The sequence below is a fragment of the Vollenhovia emeryi genome, unplaced genomic scaffold (genome assembly GCF_000949405.1).
Source record: "Vollenhovia emeryi isolate VEMERY1.0 unplaced genomic scaffold, V.emery_V1.0 DF939231.1, whole genome shotgun sequence".
Lineage (NCBI taxonomy): Eukaryota > Metazoa > Arthropoda > Insecta > Hymenoptera > Formicidae > Vollenhovia > Vollenhovia emeryi.
Window position 1 is genome coordinate 99,647 of NW_011967135.1, and position 20,054 is coordinate 119,700.

Below are 20,054 nucleotides of genomic sequence, written 5' to 3' on the forward strand. Positions count from 1 at the left end.
TTGACGGTTGGAAACGAGCCCATCGAGTCTCTACTCGGCCAGGTGGCGGGACGATCGTTCCTCGCGGGAAGCGAAGGCGGCGTAGCTCGGCCGTGGGTCATTCGCGTGGTTCTGGAGCGACGCGAACAACGTGAACAACGTGAACAACGTGATCGGTGGTTCGGTCGCGACGTGATGACGTCAGATCTCGAGGCATAGGCCGAGAACGCCGAGTTTAAAGCCGAGTAGGGCGTGAAATCGTGCGTTCTCTGGTGCGTCGGATGGAAGTATGCGCGAATAACGAGATGATTATGTTCGGTGCTGTTTCAACGTGATCGACAGTGAATAGTGTGTACCATGTTCCGCTGCATTCCGATTTTTAAAGGGTGTAACAGGCAGGTGGAATACGTTGACAAGCGTCACTGCTCTCTGCCGTGCGTCCCCGACGATATCCTGCGATACTCGAGGAGTTTGGAGGAGCTCCTGCTGGACGCCAATCACATTCGTGACCTGCCAAAAGTACTAGCATTTGTACCATTGTATCTGTAACGTCTCGAGTCTAGAAGGCGACGTCATCCCTTCGCTCTCCGGCGAAATTTCTCTCGTTTCAGAACTTCTTCCGACTCCAGAGGCTACGGAAACTTGGCCTGAGCGACAATGAGATACATCGTTTGCCACCGGACATTCAGAATTTCGAAAATCTCGTCGAGTTGGACGTGTCTAGAAATGGTGAGAATATTTTCTTCCTCACACTTTTGTCTGCGCGCTAACGTCCACATACGAATTGAAGCAATTAACCGCAATTAATGGTAATTATTAGGAGTTAACAAAACACCTCGCACACCCCGTATCCTTTCTTCCTTCTTCGCGGATTTGCCGGTTGGCCGATGACTCTTGTAAGGAGGAAGGGCATAAAGGAGCGTAAAGGAGCTAAAGTTTGCGTACTTTGGGTGCTACCGCTGGCGGCGAGCGCTAATCAAAGTAATGAAACCCGTCTAACGGTGTATTTTCTTTCGCTTCCTCTCGTCGTTGCGTCCGTCGTGGCGCGTGAGGCGCGTCACCGCGCTACCCAGTGCTACCGACGCCACGAGCCACATTACCTCGCGTTACGCCGAACTGAGCCGAGCGGAGCCGAGCCGCCCCGCCTGTCACTGGCGCCTATCGTCAATATTTCTCCATCGACGACGTGTTAATCTCTTATTTTTCTCTCCTCCTACCCGTTTCAGTAAGCTCGCGCTTACTCTCGGCGACTCGGAACGCCATCATTCAAACTCGGCGAGTTGATACACTTTTGGGTCTCGCCAGGTAGAAATATGTTTACCTCGGCATGCGCGAGAAGGAGAGGGAGTGACGTTCCGATTGCGATAAGAGGAAATCGTTTGATTTTAGCCTAACAATTTCAACTATTTCCAACAAATACAATTATCCCTCAGCTAACTGCACTCTAAAATTAGTTGAGGAGAGAAAAGCTTATTGACAGCGACATTATAATGTACAATACTTTGGTCAAAAGATAGCGCATAGAATGCTATCGATCTGAAAATGGAGCAAACGGAGTTTGCAAACTCGATTGAAAAAGAATCGCGTTCGTGTACACAGTCGAGACGGGGGCCGCGTGGTCGCGTGCGCGCGCGTAGGCATTTACGATCAATTATGCATTGAGAAAGATGTTACGTATTTGGTTCCGTTTGTAACAATGTCCGCACATTCGTTGCCACTGAGTCATCCGGAATCGCACGGTGTAAAATGAGCGTGCGATGAATAGCCGCGATGTATCGCGCAACACGTAGGACAGAACTCGAATGCGTAAAAGACGTAAAAGATTGCGCAATCGCAACAGCTCGAGAGAAGGTGAGTTATCGTTCCATCGAGAGTATATCGAGGTAGCCACCGATTGCTACGCTCTTCTAATCGACCACGCTAAAAAGCTTCAAAAGATGTATCTTTCGTGGTACTTTGGTGGTACGGGCTTCAGGATTCCACACGCACTCCCTTCCCCTCCCCCTTTTTTTGGGGTGAGGGGGTGAGAGGTTTCTTCTCGTCGTCCTTTTACGTAGACTCTTTCAGCTCGTGCGTGCAAACCATGTGTAACGTGTAATAGAGTAACGATCTCCCGTCACCTCTCTGAGGTAAATTACAAAGGCCGAGGGTGGACGTTTCGTGCTATTTATAATGTTTATTGCGGTTGCATCAAAAGGGGCCGCGATGCAGTAGCATCTGAAAATCGACGTCGCCTGCATAAAAAAGGGAAAAAGGGCGTAATACGTATTAGAGGCTGCCTCTGGACCGTCGCATCTCCATCCATCCATAAATTCTTCCTTCTATAGAATCGGCCCTTCTCTTTTTTCACTGTAAATTCATCGACACTCGGCTTGGCAAGTTTTTCAATTTCAATATCAAATCTATTTCGGTAGTAAAATGTCAAGGAAAATGCCTTGTCCCTTGATAATGTATTAAATTCATATCTTTTCAACAACAACTCATCCATAAGGCTTATCTTGTTTTAAAATTAATCATTTGATAAACATTTCTAACGATACTTTGCTCTAATTTTGCGATGAGACGTTTTTCATCTCAAGTTTTTCTCGAAACACTTTACAGCGCAATGACTCGGATATGCGATGAAAAAGTTGACGACTGAGACAAGTAGTCAGGGCGTGATTTTGTTTTGTTTTCGTAGCGGAATCACGCTTTGTTGTAATTTCCTCCCGTCGCGTCGGTACGGCACGGTATGGTATCGCGGTGCGTTTGACTGTCGCGATATGACGGTCAACGGAGCCAACGGAGCTTACGGAGCCGCTCTGGACGTGAAGCGAAACGTGCCAAGCGGAGTAACGAGCCAAGTTGTTTTTTTTCTAGTTTTCCCAATAAAATGTCCAGTGGCTGAAATTAACCAAGTGAAGCCGAGAGAATGCCATTAATTAATGAAACTACAAGTTTTAACAGGCCATCGCTCTCTTGAATGAACAATTACAATATTAAAATAAACTTGCTCGTTTGTCGCATGCACGACGGCAATATTGCGTGCGTGCGACAGAGAATTACGTCACTAAAGCCGAGATTTTACCTTGCTTTACAGATATACCGGACATTCCTGAAAACATCAAGAATTTACAAGCGCTACAGGTGGCAGACTTCAGCAGTAATCCTATTCCAAGGTTATTCAATTATTCTTATCTTTCTTCTACTTTTCAATTCAGATAACGATCTACAGCCTCCACGTGTATGTATAATATGTACATACATACACACTTTTTTATTTTCTTTCTCTCAACGCACAGTGTCGATCCGAAACGATTCGAAGCAATACAACAACATTTTATCGATCGTTTCTTTCAGACTTCCGGCAGGATTTGTACAACTAAGAAATTTAACTGTACTTGGACTGAATGACATGTCCCTTACAAACTTGCCACCTGATTTTGGAAGGTAATATCCAAGTAAACTTGAAAGCTATAATTATCTATGCGTATATGGTATTGCTAAATAGTTTTATGGCTTGTTTCATAAATGATTGTTCTTGTAGCTTGGAGGCATTACAGTCACTGGAATTAAGAGAAAATTTGCTCAAATCCTTGCCTGAATCGCTCTCCCAGCTTTTAAAACTTGAACGATTGGATCTCGGTGACAATGAGATCGAGGAATTGGTAAGTTTTGCAATTTAACACAGGTGAATGAAGACAATCATATGTTTCGAAAGGAATGTTCCTTATAGGATGATTTACAAAATTTTACCCCTTCTTCTGGGAAAGGTATTTCCGAGGATTTCCAGTTATATTTGGAGAAAAAGATGTTAATATACAATTAGGATCTGATTCATAATTTCCAAATTAAAGGAAAGAAACAATGCCTCTTTTACAACGAGAAAGTTATGCAAATATAATACAGACATTTTTTAATTCGTTAATCTGTCAAGTAAGAAGCATTCTAAATCACAATTTCTTTTTCAATTCCTTCATTTTGAACCGCGCGCGCGTAGCATTCCGTAGCTCTGCATATTTGTTCTTCATTATCGCTGCGGCGTTCAGAATACGTGTAAATGACGCCTCGCGTGTTTGTATCTTCGCCTGATACATAATATCCTTGTTCCAACTGCATATGCAATAATCCAACAGCATTAGATCTGACAAAAAAAAATAAAAATCTGCCGTTGCTTCCTATTGGAAATTAATCGCAAGTTTATAAGAAAATTTTGCAGGAAATAGTCTTAGGAATGTTCCGTGAACGAGGGTAAAACTTGGTAAATTACTCTATATATAAAATAATTTTTATTTTTACTGCTCTAATAATGGATTCTTAGCATAAATGTCTTACGGATAAAAATATTATCCACGTTACATCAGATCATATTGCTATAATTATAAATTTTACCTTAAGATCGATATACTTAAAGTTTTTTTCCCCATTTCAATTATTCAACTGCGTTTTCAGCGATTAAACAAGTAGCGATTTGACAGTTTTACATCGAGTGATTAAACTAGCTTTAGTTATCAATTTTAGTTGCAAATTAACTAAATAAGAAGAAATAATAATTTTTATTATACATTCTCTTCGTAGCCTGCGCATATAGGAAAATTACCAGCGCTACAAGAATTGTGGCTTGATCACAATCAATTACAACACTTGCCACCCGAAATTGGCCAACTAAAAACGCTGGCGTGTTTAGATGTCTCGGAAAATCGTCTAGAAGATCTTCCTGATGAAATTGGTGGTTTGGAATCGTTAACAGATTTGCATTTATCACAGAACGTTATTGAAAAGTTACCTGATGGACTTGGTGAATTGAAAAAACTAACAATTCTTAAAATAGATCAAAATAGACTTTCTACTCTAAATCCAAATATAGGAAGGTAAGCATAAAATCTAAATTTATGTTACGTTAACTTTTTGAAAATTAAGACAAGGTTTTAGTCGGAGATAAAAATTCGCCCGTGTTTTCTATGTTTCAGATGCGAGAATTTGCAAGAGTTAATTCTTACAGAGAATTTCCTTTTGGAGCTACCGTTGTCTATAGGCAAACTTTGTAATTTAAATAATTTGAATGTTGATAGAAATAGCCTGCAATCTTTGCCGATAGAAATTGGTAAGATAGTAAAATGTACAAAAGCACATGTTAAATTATAATTTGAGTAATCGAAATCAATGCTTTTTCTTACTCTCTAGGAAATCTGAAAAAATTGGGCGTGCTATCTTTAAGAGATAATAAATTACAGTATCTTCCGGCTGAAGTGGGACAGTGTACTGCTCTTCGTGTTCTAGATGTATCTGGCAACAGGTACGTAATTTTTGTAATTTGCTCCTTATGTTAATACTATTATCAAATAATAGATTCGACAAGGTATTTCTCTCATTAATGTATTAAATTTTGCTCTACAGATTGCATTATTTACCATATTCTTTAATCAACTTGAGCCTGAAAGCGGTATGGTTGAGCGAAAATCAAGCGCAACCAATGCTGACGTTTCAAACAGATGTTGATGAGGAAACGGGGCAAGAAGTATTAACGTGTTTTCTTTTGCCACAATTGGAATTCCATCCCGATGGTTAGTAATTGGCGTTGAATTTTTTCAAATTATTTATTTCCTTGGGTATATATGTGTATGTAATTGTAAAAGTCTCAAGTGTCAAAGGAAAGAGATGGGCATCCTTACGTAATGATCGATGAGAATTTGTGTAATTAATTATTTTGGTTTTTATACCAATGTACAATATAAGCAATGATCTCATTCTTTAGATTCAGGCAGATTAGGAATGTTAGTCGGTATGAGAAATGTTCAAGGAGGTTGTGAAATGCGTGAGCTGACAAGTAGCGATGACGAAGGTTGGCAAGAGAGAGAAGCATCGAGAACACATTCCGTGAAATTTACTGACGAGCCACCAGAAGCCGATAAAGAGGTGCGTTCATTGTTTCACAAATCTTTTACAAGTTAGTTTGTATTATCTTTTGTTTTATCTTTTCTTTTTTATTTATCTTGACAAATAGATTCCATTTATACGTCAAAATACACCACATCCAAAAGAATTAAAAGCTAAAGCGCATAAGTTATTTAGCAAAGGAAAAAGTGAAAGTCGGTCGGAATCTACGGATGAACAGGTAAGGCTTACGTTCATTGTATTCTTTTTCTAGTAAAGTTGATTTTGTCCAAAAACAGTAAAACTGTACATTGTTAACTCTTACAACGATCTTAATGTACTACTGTTTTGCGTTGTCTTTTTTCAGGATGTCTCTCAAACATTTGGATTAGATAAAACAGAATCAGAACCACCAATCAATCCTGTAGACATGCCACAATGTGTTTCTGAGCAAGAGGAATATATAGAATGCAATATTATACAAGATGATAATAAAATGCAAGCACTTGGCATTGAGGCTGATGGCACAGATATTCACCTCAATAAGGAAGCAGATAATCTTCCCGTTCAATCTGCCACGGAATTTCACACAGTATGTAATTTGCAGAAAGATCTACTTATTCTAATAAATGCACGAGACGTTATCTTTTATTACTTTTTAACACGTAAAGCTGCTTATTGATTGGACAAGTGTCTCTATTAAAATGTTTATGTGTATAATTGTATATATATATATATATATATAAATTATAACTTATTCTTGCATTCTTATCCTATTATATTTGTTTATATAAAAATATATAGAAATATACATATATGTATGTATGTATTTGAAGTCTCTTTTCTCATTTCTTTCATTTCTTATTAAATTAAATTAAAAGAGTTTATTTTCGCAGAATGCAAGAACTGAAAATTCTGTCCCCGAATCAAAAGAAAGAGATGAAGAGTCTGAAAATGAAGAAGTACAAAGACACGTTGAATTTAGTGTTGTAGAAGACGCAAATGACGAAGATGTTTGTGATTCAAATAAACCCAATAAACTTCAACGTAGAGACACTCCACATCATCTGAAAAATAAACGCATTCATACAGCAATTGATAAAGAAAAAGTTGCTTCTATTATTGCGCAGGTTGATATTTTATACGTTATATTATTTAATAAATGGAAAATTTTACTTTTATTATAAACTTTTTTCGTAAAAGAAACACATGCTTATACCATGTTTAGCAACATGTATGGTGTATGTATGTGCGCGCGCATACATACGTATGCATACATAAATGTAATCAATAACATTTAACACTTTTATAGGCACTTTCGAAAAAAGTTGACGAGACTTGTACATCTTTACCATCGCAAGTAGAATCTATGGAGACATTCGACACGCATAGTCAAGGTAAATGTAACAATTATAGTCCCTTTGTAGTGTACTATGTACTTATTGCATTTATTTACCAAATTTCTTTTTTGGGAGACCCTTCTTATTATACATAACGATGAAAAATTTTATTAAACAATGATAGAGTATTTTAAAATTCTTGGTACATGACTCATTTTGATTTTATCGCACAGTAGAAGGGGAACATGATAAGATATATCTCTTACCCTACCCATAGTCTTATCTCTGATTCAGTTATCAATGTGTCTCTCAATGGTACGCGTTAGGAAGTTGATAAATTATAACAGTGTGTTTGTCGTATATGTGATATTCTTTATATAAATAAAGTTATTTTATATAAAAGATTAAGTAATATAAGATGTCTCGAAGATATAAATGTTTTATTAGAAACAAAAGGATTAGAAAAGGTAAATGTTGACGAGCATACGCGATAATATGTACAGCAAGGTGATATATAATATTTATTAACTGCCATCTCAATAATGGCTAATTAAAGGCTTGTTATCTTAGATGCAACGTCTGATATTGAACCAGCGTTGGAAATACGAGAAGAGCAATATGAAATTCATATAGAAAGAACGACAGGTGGACTAGGTTTGTCAATAGCTGGTGGTATCGGGTCGACACCTTATAAAGGCGATGATGAAGGCATTTTTATTTCAAAAGTTACCGAAGGTAAACATTCATTTGCAGCTGTATAATTTTTAATTTACCGCATTGATGCATGTTATGTATGAATGTTTCTCTTTTTTTTTTATTATGATAGTATACAGTTATATGATAATTTATTTCATACGTTCAGGTGGACCCGCAGACTTGGCTGGCTTGAGGATAGGAGATAAAGTAATATCTGTAAATGGAATGTCGGTAGTAAATGTAGACCATTATGATGCTGTGGAAGTGTTGAAAGCGTGTGGACGTGTACTTGTGTTGGTTGTCTTAAGGGAAGTTACAAGAATAATTCCGCCATATGAACAGGTATAAAATAGTTGTTTCATCATTTTTTTTAGATTTAGTCGTCAAATGATAAGTTTTATTTCAAATAAGCAAGATTGATATTAATTTTGGCCTATTACTTTCAGGCACCAATGAGAAAAGATTCGGTATGCTCCAGCTTGAGTACAAGTAGAGCACCAAGCGCAACATCTTACGTTTCATCTACAGCATTGTCACATACTTTAGAGAATGGTGACACATCTATGTCTCATGAAACTGGAAAGGTAATGTGTTTTTCAGCATTTTTTTAAGGTTTATCAATTTTTGTATGTGTTAACGATTTGAATGTAATATGTACGTTGTATGCCACAGACGAAAAAGATTCCCGAGCCTATAACGACTGTAAAAGACAGTGAACCTCTGGTATCCGTTCTCTTTCACACAACGTTGATACGAGACCAAAATGGACTTGGATTTAGTATTGCTGGTGGGGAAGGTTCGTCACCGTTTAAGGATAATAACGATGTAAGCATTTGTACAATAAAACAAATTTTTTAAATATTATTTGAATTGAGATTAATTACTGTTTAACTGTTAATCACATTTCTAGGCAATTTTTATCTCGAGAATAACAGACGGCGGAGTTGCCCAAAAAGACGGTAAATTATTAATCGGAGACAAAGTAATATCCGTAAGTGTTTCTTTTTTCAAATTTCTGTTAAATTTGTATCAGATGACAAGATTGAATATACAAATGAATAATATTTACGTACGGTTGAATGTACAGATTAACGGAGTAGATATGAGGGGAGCAAAACACGAGCAAGCGGTGGCTTTACTTACAGGCTTGGAAAGATTCGTTCGATTAGTAGTCGAACGGGAAATACCACTTTCTCAAGCAAATCTTACCACCGTTGTAACTCCTTCTGAAAAATCGCCACGTGTTATAGGCACACCAAAACCTTACACAGGCCTGTATAGTGCCAACAGTTATATGGCAAATAGACCTGGATACGGTGGCTATCGTCGTTCCATGGATGCTGACAAAGCATTGACGCCAAGCCCTACTTCAAAAACTCCACCATCGCCACCAGCATTGCCCGTGAAATCCGATGTCAATGAGATGCCTAAAATGAATGGTGTAACTGATTCAGGAAACATTCTCAAGAATGTTTCACCGATATCTCCCAGCCCGACAAGTAATCAAACGTATCCACAGCCAGCTCCAAGACATAGTGTTTCTCAGACGACACCTATAAATAATGCTGGTTCTGCAGCTACGACTCCTCATGTAGAGCCTAGACCAGCATCTCCGCAGGAAGACATACAGGTACCGAAGCCAATCACCAACGAGGAATTTCAAGCTATGATCCCCGCTCATTTCCTTCGACCTCCAACATCCTCGCCTTCACCAGACTCCCATCAGGGCCCCATTGTGACAGTGACGATTAAGCAGCCCGATACTTTGCCTGGAGATGTAAATTTTCCTCCAGCTCCTACTACACTCGGTAAAGTTACTGAGACCATCACAAAGAGTACACTCACCGAGACCGTCGTAACTAGAGTGACCGACAACCAGTTGGTGCAACCACTTATTATCGAGGTATGTGCCTGTGTAGTTGGAGAAGCATCAAATATTGCACACGTATTGCCAATGTAATCTTGCTCCTATAAAAGCCCTATTACATTTTATTACTTTAATATTCTTTTATCTTGCTATTTTATCTCATGTCGTGCGTATTTACCATTTCATCCAATTTTCACTTCATTTTATTACATTTTATTCATTTTATAACTAGATAGCAGTTTGATCAATGTAGTTTCGGCACATTATATTATACTAAAAGCTTTCGCTTGTATCATTATTTTTTACATCACAAGCTCGTTCCCCGACTGTTTATCATTTGAAACTTTATCAAATTTCCTCAAAACGACAATCAATTCCAACGGAAAATATACTCTTAAATCTTCAAGTATACGTAGGAAGTGCAAGAAAAGTACAACTGAAAGAATATGTTGTTTCACATCTTTTCTTATTCATTTCATACATTATTATCATTTTTCCTTGTGTGATTTTCTCTCTCTCTTCGGCTTTTCTTTTGCATAATTAAAGATATAACTGAGATATACTTGAGCACACAAACATGCAAAGCAACAATGTAAAATAGAAATTATACCAAAGACAATCAGGGTTGCACTATAGGTATATTTTATGCATTTTTAAACACGTACGTTTTTGTATCTTTTTAACTGATTTCTTTGTATGCATATGTAAACTTTTGCTCAATTATATTTCTCTCTTATGTCTATTTTTCTACATTTTCATAAAATTATCTAAAAAAATATTAATGGGATGACCTTAGAATCAATTTTGATAACTATCGATGGACTATGATAATCACAGTGTGCTTATCTTCTGGCATGGGAATAGGTAAGTAGTGTAAAGATTTGTTTCGTCCCATACCATTCTTAACAAAATGGAATAAGTAGAGAAGTATCGTTGTCACTGTTTCTTTTTATGTTTCAATAAAAGTCTATCAAAATCCATAGCTTGTTCTTCTTCCTTCACATGTACTAAATATTATACACTCTAAACTTTTATCCCCGTTAATATCTTTGGCACTTAACAAAATTAACATCTTTATTTCATTATACAACTGATTTCATAATTATTGTTTAGGATGTCGTCCTTGTGAAAGAAGGCTCCTTAGGCTTCAGTATAATAGGGGGAACTGATCACTCGTGTACACCATTCGGTGCAAAGGAACCGGGGATTTTTATATCTCACGTAAGCCTCTTTTAATTTGCAGTATAGAGTGTCTATCACTTTTTATACACTTGCATACATAGGTATTTAATTTTATGTAACTATGTGTGTGTGTGTGTGTGTGTGTATGTACGTATGTATGTATATAGGTTGTTCCTGGTGGCATAGCAGCCAAGTCTGGTAAACTGAGAATGGGTGACAGAATATTGAAAGTGAATGGTACAGATGTGACAAAGGCTACGCATCAAGAAGCGGTAATGGAACTTTTAAGACCAGGCGATCAAATTGTGCTTACCATTCAACATGATCCACTACCGGAAAATTACCAGGTAAATAGCACATTTGTGTTTCTAACGTGACATTGCTTTAAACAGCTGTTTAGTGATGCTTATAGAGCTCTAAGTCTACAGATCAAATTATATAACTTTATGTGTGTGCAATTATACATTACAAAATTACACGTGTTCTTTTTGTTACTTAATATTTTATGTTTATATTTTACTATTAATCTATACGATTTGTATTTCTCTCTAAAAAATGTATGTAGTTACTACTGAAAGTGAATGGCATCTTAGAAATATCTATTCAGTACGCAACACAACAGTTAGTACAATGACGTGTCTTAGTCTTCTTGAAATTGTTAGTCTTATCTCAAGTTTTTATAAACACACTTTTATGCACTTCTGAAAAACCATCTCTTTTTGAGAAAAGGTCACTTTAATGCTTAGAATTACAGGCACTTTATTAAGTAAATAAATTACTTTTCAAAAATTTCTTCCTTATTTTGTTAACGTTTCCAAGGAATGCTTGTTAGTTACGAACACAATGGCACTTGGTGCTTTAGCGTGTGATTATTTCCTTACCTAATGCGGTTTTTTTTTATAATTTGCCCCACAAGCTGGTCGAAATAGAGTACATCCCTGTGACAGTAAGTACTCGATGCATTTGACATGACCGTAATTTTTGTTCTCATTTATGCTTATCCCTGCACCAAGGCTGCAAATTTCACTTTTATGTTATGAATGAATAAACTCGCTTTTGCTTATGCCGTGCGATTTCACACACGTACAGGAGACCTTTACTTTATATTCAAATTGCTTTATAGTCAAATGCTTTTTGTGCTTTATCGTGCTTTTATGCCATTAGTATTAAATGCTATATTAAATACGATTCTTACTCTTCAGAAATTTCATTGAACTTGACTTGTTTTGGCTGTTTTTTAAATATCAACATTTCCCCCAAAACTCGCTCGTTTAATTTTGAATACCGCTAAAATGTGCAGAGAAATAAATCATTACTGAAATTGAAAATAGTTGACGTATACATACAATAGTATCGTATCTTGAAAGAAAAGAAGATTATTTATAGTTGAATAGAATAACATCAAATTATTATTTTGTGTGTGCATAACAACATTCTTAATTTTTATATTTCTATCCGACAGTCTGAAACGAAGGAAATGGTAAACTATTTTATAGAGAGAATTGATGTAACTTGTTTTAGGAATTAGTGATAACAAAGGAAGCAGGTGAGAAGCTTGGTATGCACATTAAAGGAGGACGAAGAGGTCAGAAAGGCAATCCTCTGGATCATACCGATGAGGGTGTTTTTATATCGAAGATTAATTCAGGTGGTGCAGCTAAGAGAGATGGACGATTGAAGGTAAGTATACTTGTAATAATACTTGTGTATTTGTATCTTCTTATTTTGACATATTTTAAATATACTTAAGTTTATATATATATATATATTTCTTTTTATAATAGGTTGGAATGAGGTTACTGGAAGTCAATGGCACATCATTATTAGGTGCAACTCATCAAGAAGCCGTCAACATTCTTCGCTGCTCAGGGAATACTATTACATTGGTTGTGTGTAAAGGATACGATAAAAGTGACGTTGAATCAATATTAACATTATCCGACAATAGAGATGACAAAGGAGTTGAAGGATCTCACGAAGCAAGGGATCCAACTACGGATGATACTAAATCTCTATCACAAAGTGTATCCAGTTTAGATCGTGATGATGAGGAAGCTGCGATTCTTAGACAAGAGCAAGAAATGAAAGCTGAACTTGTTGCCTGGGAACAAGAAGAACGAGAACGTGCGCTTGTAGAACAAAGAGAGAAATCCACGCCTGAAAAAGTAAGACTTTTTTATTTTTATTTGTACATAATACTTCTACATTAACGAGACAAGTTTTAGTAAATTACGAATTCTTATAATTTTTATAAAATTTCTTAATATTTGTTAAAATTTCGAAATATTTTCTACTTGCTATGATCTAAATTCCAAAGTATGTAGCAGGTGCTACATGTAGAGCTGTTATTTTTTTTAACCTTTGCAAAGAACGCGATTACTCTGTAAAACAAATGTAATTTGTAAAGATTTGTTTCAGTGTATTTTTTAAATTTGATCCTATGTGATAATTCAACTCGTTTTAATTTGTACTTAATAATTTTGACTTTGTTATAGGTATTGGATGTTGTACGTGCGGCAGAATCATTAGTAAGCAAATCAAACAGTCCTGTCGATATGGTTGTACCACCAAAGTCACCTGGGGGCACTAAAGATCTCAAAACTACCACGATTGTTATGAGTAAACATACACTAGCACCACAAAATCCTAATAACGTAAGTATTACATTATTTTTCTTTAAACTTTTATGCATACACATATACATTATATGTATATGTTTTATTTTAACAGATTTAATAGTACGTTTAAGCGTGTCTCTTGTATACATATGTGATGTACTAAATTTTATCCCAAAATCATCTTTTTCTTAGATATAAATTGTTTGTTTAATTTGAAATGTTTATTTAAAAGAGAATTCAACACCACTCCTTTTGGTACTTAATTTTGCGCATTCCTTATATATTTGTTTCAATATTTTAATAAAAACCAACTATTTTTTTGCCTCACTCATAGTTCTATCCTACATATAAATCAATAATATATTTATCATATTTTTTTATGATGTAATGTATTGCATGGGATAATTTTATTTCTAACTATTAGTTAAAAATTAATAAATCTTATTTTTTATCGTTGGCATTGCTTTCCTTTTGTATATTCTGCATGGCTTTTTGTATGAAAATACTGCATGTTTTGTACTTTTCCCGCTTTATTCGCCTTTTTTACTGCTCATCTACAAAATAAAATGCATATAAATCTAAAATATATTTGTTTATTTTGAAAATTAAACGAAAATTTTTAAACGTAAAGAAGATACAAGATTGAAAGATTTGAATTAGATTTAAATAGCTAAGTTAATTGTCGGTTTATTTTGTATAAAACATTTTAATTAAAATTAATTTAATTTTTAAAATACTACGTGCACGTAATTATAGACATATATGCATTTTTTGCATGAAATGTAAAAATTCAGACAAAGAGGGAGGGAGAGAGAGAGAGTGAGAAAAAGGAGGAGAAAAGAGAAAAGGTTTCTTTATCTCTCCAATCATTTTAAAAGATGTTTAAATGCCCGTTACATTTATCGTTATGAAATAACAGTAGCTGCAGTTTTAATAAAGTAACGATTAAAATAGAAGATGTTGAAATAATTTAATTTAATTTTAAGCATTTAAATAAACTGAATTATTCTCACACAGGTTTAATCAAAATTTACAAGGTTTATATATAGAAGAAAAGATTATAATGTAATCTTTTCATGCCTCTAAATGTTATATATACATTTTTTCTATTAACATTCGTTTGCAATAGGAACGAAAACATTTTTATGGATTTCGTAAATACATTATGTAAATATGATCTATAACGTAATTTCATTAGGTACTCTAAGTGGCGCATGAAATGTACAGTTGTCAGTTGTCTTTAGCATCGCATGATCTCCTGAGCGCCAAAAAGAGAGATATTTCACATGTTTACAGACAGTGGAAGATGATAGTGCTACTTTGGCTGCCCTCTAACAGGAGTGAGTCGTTCATCTTTCTACTCATTTTTCCTGTCTGCGTCCATGCCTCTGATTCCGCAGGACTATGCCATAACAAAACATTCTCTAAGAATTAAGAATTGGCATTAACTCGCATATAATCATGGTTTATTGCATTTTTATATGTCTACTGTTATACAGCATAGCTATTGTTACTCCATTTGTTATTAATACTGCCATTACAACATTAAGTATTATTGGAAATATGCTGATGATTGAGTTAAATCTACAATCAATTGATCTTTTGCTTTGAAAACGGAATAGGAATTTTAAAAAGAGCGTGACGCGTAAATGTGATCTTATTCGATTACGTGCGCGCGCTCGCGTATACATTGTGTGTGTGTGTGTGTGTGTGTGTGTGTGTGTGTGTGTGTGTGTGTGTGTGTGTGTGTGTATGTGTGTGTATCTGCGTATCTATGTGTGTGCGTGCTGTGTGCGTATGTATGTGCATATATTATATATATATAATTCATTTATTCATAAATATTGAATAACAAAAGAGGTATTTCTGTGATAGAGAAACAAGTTATAGTAAAAAATTCCTCATACATTTAACAAAATTTTTTCAGTAACATTTGCATATAGATATGGATCCATACATTTGTTTGCAGTAAATTATAGTAATGTGCAATACATATAAAATATGATTGCTACAGTTAATCTCGATTAATCATTGGATGATTTTTCTCAGCTATGGAATGAATGACCACTAAAAATAGACAATTTGTGATACAAGAATTAGCTTTTTAACATAACAAAAGTCTATACAAGCTTTTAAAAATTTTCTAGTTACTTTTAGCGTTGCGTACATAAATATTTCATTTATCACGTACTCAACATGACATATCTACGTATTTATAATGTTTTCTACTGACGGAGAACACTGAAAAAAATGATTATGATTTATTTAGCGGGTACCATCATTTTTTACAAAAATAAGTTATTAGTGTTCTAAAACTTATAATTTATAAACTTTTAACTTGAACACAAGTATTACGTGTTACAGTAGTGACTAAATTATTTAAAAGGCTAAACAATTTATACATATACATATATTTGTTCTATACAAAATTCTTTATTAGTGACGTGTTTATTAAAAAACAATATATTTCACAATCAGGAATGATATAAAAAATTGCTGAAAATTGTTTTATACTTTCCTGTTAAAATGTAGACAAATATTAAATCTAGCAGTATATGTGTTATTATAACACTGTTTTACTGCATTATAGAAAAATGAAAAATAATATAATTCCAAAATAAATTTTATACATATATACATATACGTAGAGGTATGTGTGCGCGCGGGCGTGTGTGTGTGTGTGTCTGTGTGTGTCTGTGTGTGTGTGCGTGCGTGCGTGTGCGTTTGCGTGTGTGGGTGCGTGTGTGTGTGTATACAATATATGTACACATACACAGGTAAATGTACTAAAATGTATTATAATTCAACCAGAAAAGATATATATATATACAAAATATATTTTTCATAGTTACATTATCATCTATATATTATTATTATTTTGGGAAAGGCATACAATATTCTTTATTATATTTATTACTTGCTGCACATAATTATTAATTTTATTAATTAATGTAAATAATTTTTAATTACGTATACATAGAGGAAGTATCATGACTTAATTTCTATTGTAATTTTTCTTTTTTACACAAGTCGTTTCTTAAATGAAGGTTTTAGTTAAATTATTTAGCCTTTTAAAAAATAGTTAAAGTTTATACTATCAATTACTATCATTTTTACATCAGGCGAAACCGAATGTTTTAAAAAGACATAATAACGTAAATACGCATGGTTAAAAAATTTACTTTAGAAAACGCTGAATATTATTCCGTTTCAAATGCAAATCTTGACGAGAGAAAAATAATATTTTACATTGTTAAGAATTTGAACATCGTTGTGAGCGTGTTTTAAATATTGGCCTTTGTCTCAGTTAGACTTATTAATAATCTTGACAGTACATTAGTACTACAATTAAGTCATATCATTATTGAAATTTGAATCAATGTATCCATATATTTTCTATAAACATTATATGTTCATATAACTCTAATGGACCAGATGTTTATATATTATTACAAATTATCAGATAAGCTAATATTTACTTAAATGATATCTGAAAGATGTTAATGTTAAAGTTCCAGTTGATCGGCATAGGAATGAAATTTGAATGTTTTTAAGATATAATCTTGCCTATGCACAGAAGTTTTCTGAAAGTGGTTATAGTTATCCCTGTTGTAAAATGTACATTAAGATCTTTTTCTTTTTCATAACTATATATTTAGATAGGAAGAGAAGAAAAAAAATATATACATATATAGTTAATTGGAAGGTATATTATTTTATTGTAACGTAGTTTCACTTAAAAAATCAATTTATACTACGTTGTTTCATATAATATCCTATAGTAGAGGAGACTGTTTAAATTCCACAAAACAATTTTGTTTGTCTTTGAATAGAGAATTACAACTTTTTGTTCTTCAGCAGTGACCTTGCGAAGAAGGAATATAAAGATTGAAAATTGGTTTAAAGTAGAAATTCCTATGTATGTCCTATGTGGATTTACTTAAAGTTTGCAAAAGTAGGAATATGAAGCAATAAATTGAAATAAAACATAGAAAATTCTCACGTTTGAATAGTACAAATATATTTGCAATGAGATAGAAAAAAATATATGATTTAAAGTGAAATGCAACACATATCCACTTTGAATTATTCTACAGGATACAAAATATATAAATCAGTGAATGGGGTCGCAGGGTAAGTCACAGTGAGAGAAAACTTGCCAAGTGTCTCAAAGTATTCGAGGCACATAACAGTCTCCACTACTACATCGATACGATGAATAGGGTACAAATATAGGATAACTTAATGAAATGAGAGAATATGTTTAACATACCGATCATATGTTCACAAATTAAATTATGCGCAACGTTGCATGATTTATTGCAATAATAGTACAATTGAAAGATACACTATTGAACGTATAAACAGTTATAAGCAGAAAAGATGATCGGACAAAGAAGTTTGAAATTCTTCTTTAAATCCTATATAGATTTTGTATGACATGTAGCATTTGTGAAAATAAATCTGTTTTAAAGTATAATTCTAAAATTTTAAGGATATTAATATTTTAATCTATTATATTAGTGTTTTATTTAACTATTTAGTTTTATTGTTATTTACTTCTATTACATAGAAGTAAATAACAATTTTATAAAGAAAAGAGAAGAAGCGTTTCATAAAGTACAATTTTATAGATCTAGTATGTAGAGTGGTGTTGGAATAATCCGTATATATGTATTTTGTGTTATAATATACATATATTAATTCAATAGCAGTATGTTGTTGGTTGCTTTGCATGTATTTCAATACTTAATGATGAACAGTTTTGTTTTATTTTGGTTTAAGCCGCGTGTTCCACCAAATAATTAATATAATTTTCCATGTTATTTAACTAGTCAAGAACAAATGTGACATCTGGAACATCAAAGGATTTTTCTTCGTCCAAGTCATCTACGATCCCTGACCTTCCTAAAGCAGCGAATTTTGAACGTTCTACTTCTATGCAAACTTTACCTTGTCGAACGAAAAAGAAATCCTTGCCAAAACGCAGTATTACGTTTGCCGATCTGCCACCGTCTTTAAAAAAAAGTTCGGATTCTATTACTTATCCGTCCCATATTAAGCCTACATTATCTAAAATTGAGCAATCAGAACAGACATCGCAGAAAACATCTACTTCCCTTCCACAAACAGTTATTTCCTATCAAACACCCGCACGTTTCCAACTTCCCCCAACACCTCTAACTGCTCCCGAATACTGGGAAAATCTTGACACCTCGGCTTCTTTTAGCAAACGACAGATAGCACGTTCTGTTGATGGAAATTTTCAGGTTGAGGTGGGTTTCATAAGCATGTCTAATTAATCAACATATTAACATACGTACACACGTACATGCGTATATACGTGTGTGTGTACATTTAACTTAAAACAAAGTTTTAGCCATAATCTAAGAAATTACATTTGTCATTTAAATATGACCTGAAAGCGTTACTATAAATTTCTTTCCAATCCAATCTAATCTAATCTTGTCTATTTTATTTATACATAATATGTATTTAAATCATGTGGGATAGATGCAATGTGTGATGTTTTTATTTGAAATAATTATAATTGTTGTATATGAAAAGTACGGAGAGAAATCGATATTTACTTATGTTAATGTTACATACTTACGTAGCAATCTCCAACTTCATCCCCAACACCACCATTGATAAAAATGTCAGTCAGCGATAAAAAGAAGTTATTCGAAAGTGCCATGGAAGAACATTTGAAACCCTCGCCTAAACCAGGTGAGAATTTACATATGATACTTTATGCTTATCTTTGAAAATAATAACCAAGTTAATAGTTGTGTAATGTATGCATACATGTATGTTACAGATAAAATATTCAGCTTTTTAAGTCAGGACGAGGTAGAAAAAATGAGACAAGAGGAAGGTAAGTTCTTACTTGTAAATATATATTGCTGTGCAGTCTTTTATTTTATACGTACTATTTGTTTTAATGCATTGAAAATTATTACAAAAATCTTATTTTTATAGAAAAGAAAATTGCAACTTTGACACCAGACGAACTTAAATCATGGGCACAACTTGATGAAAACGAGGGTCTCGAAGATTTGGACATAATGGATCAGGATAATGGACGACCTAAGTAAGCTTCAATCTTCACGTTGAAACCCTATTTTGAAAATAATTTTGAAAATAATGCAAACTTGTACGTTATACATTGTATGCATGGATTCAATCAGAGCATTTATATAATTTTATATAAATGACATTTAATATATAATAAGTAATTATATAATAAAATATACAACTATATCAAGTATCCAGTATACAAGTAGTATCAAAATTAAGCAAAAAAATTATTTAATTACTTGTTAAGTTACGTAAATAAAATGTATTACATCAAACAACTTTTAAAAAATTAAAAAGTTATGTTAATATTATATATTATACTATATACATATATATTACATGTTAATTGATATACAATCTGTAGACAGTATGCGCAATACGTTTAACAATTTATTTATAATTCTATTCAATTTTAGAATAAATTAATCTTTTGTGAGA

At 33.9% G+C, this 20,054-nt stretch overlaps 1 protein-coding gene across 10 annotated transcripts in view; it reads left to right on the plus strand.

Annotated features, from left to right (window-relative positions):
• Window positions 1-10: 10 nt before the first annotated feature.
• Window positions 11-20,054, plus strand: part of LOC105560393 (protein lap4) — a 26,694-nt gene continuing 6,650 nt past the window's right edge. For 4 of the 10 annotated variants that reach the window (XR_001008821.1, XM_012009488.1, XM_012009490.1 and 1 more), the window contains exons 1-30: window positions 11-498; window positions 591-708; window positions 3,059-3,137; window positions 3,319-3,408; window positions 3,506-3,626; window positions 4,537-4,829; window positions 4,929-5,062; window positions 5,143-5,254; window positions 5,356-5,522; window positions 5,714-5,874; window positions 5,963-6,073; window positions 6,200-6,424; window positions 6,729-6,962; window positions 7,145-7,229; window positions 7,743-7,907; window positions 8,035-8,210; window positions 8,315-8,452; window positions 8,541-8,693; window positions 8,779-8,859; window positions 8,956-9,771; window positions 10,849-10,956; window positions 11,085-11,264; window positions 11,834-11,863; window positions 12,439-12,597; window positions 12,702-13,082; window positions 13,413-13,571; window positions 18,371-18,811; window positions 19,154-19,265; window positions 19,357-19,413; window positions 19,518-19,629. Coding sequence is in view for 9 of the 10 variants with exons in the window: in XM_012009488.1 (XP_011864878.1) it covers window positions 337-498; window positions 591-708; window positions 3,059-3,137; window positions 3,319-3,408; window positions 3,506-3,626; window positions 4,537-4,829; window positions 4,929-5,062; window positions 5,143-5,254; window positions 5,356-5,522; window positions 5,714-5,874; window positions 5,963-6,073; window positions 6,200-6,424; window positions 6,729-6,962; window positions 7,145-7,229; window positions 7,743-7,907; window positions 8,035-8,210; window positions 8,315-8,452; window positions 8,541-8,693; window positions 8,779-8,859; window positions 8,956-9,771; window positions 10,849-10,956; window positions 11,085-11,264; window positions 11,834-11,863; window positions 12,439-12,597; window positions 12,702-13,082; window positions 13,413-13,571; window positions 18,371-18,811; window positions 19,154-19,265; window positions 19,357-19,413; window positions 19,518-19,629 (5,360 nt within the window). In the remaining variant the exon portion in view is untranslated. The other 6 variants (XM_012009494.1, XM_012009496.1, XM_012009489.1 and 3 more) reach the window with 6 other exon arrangements.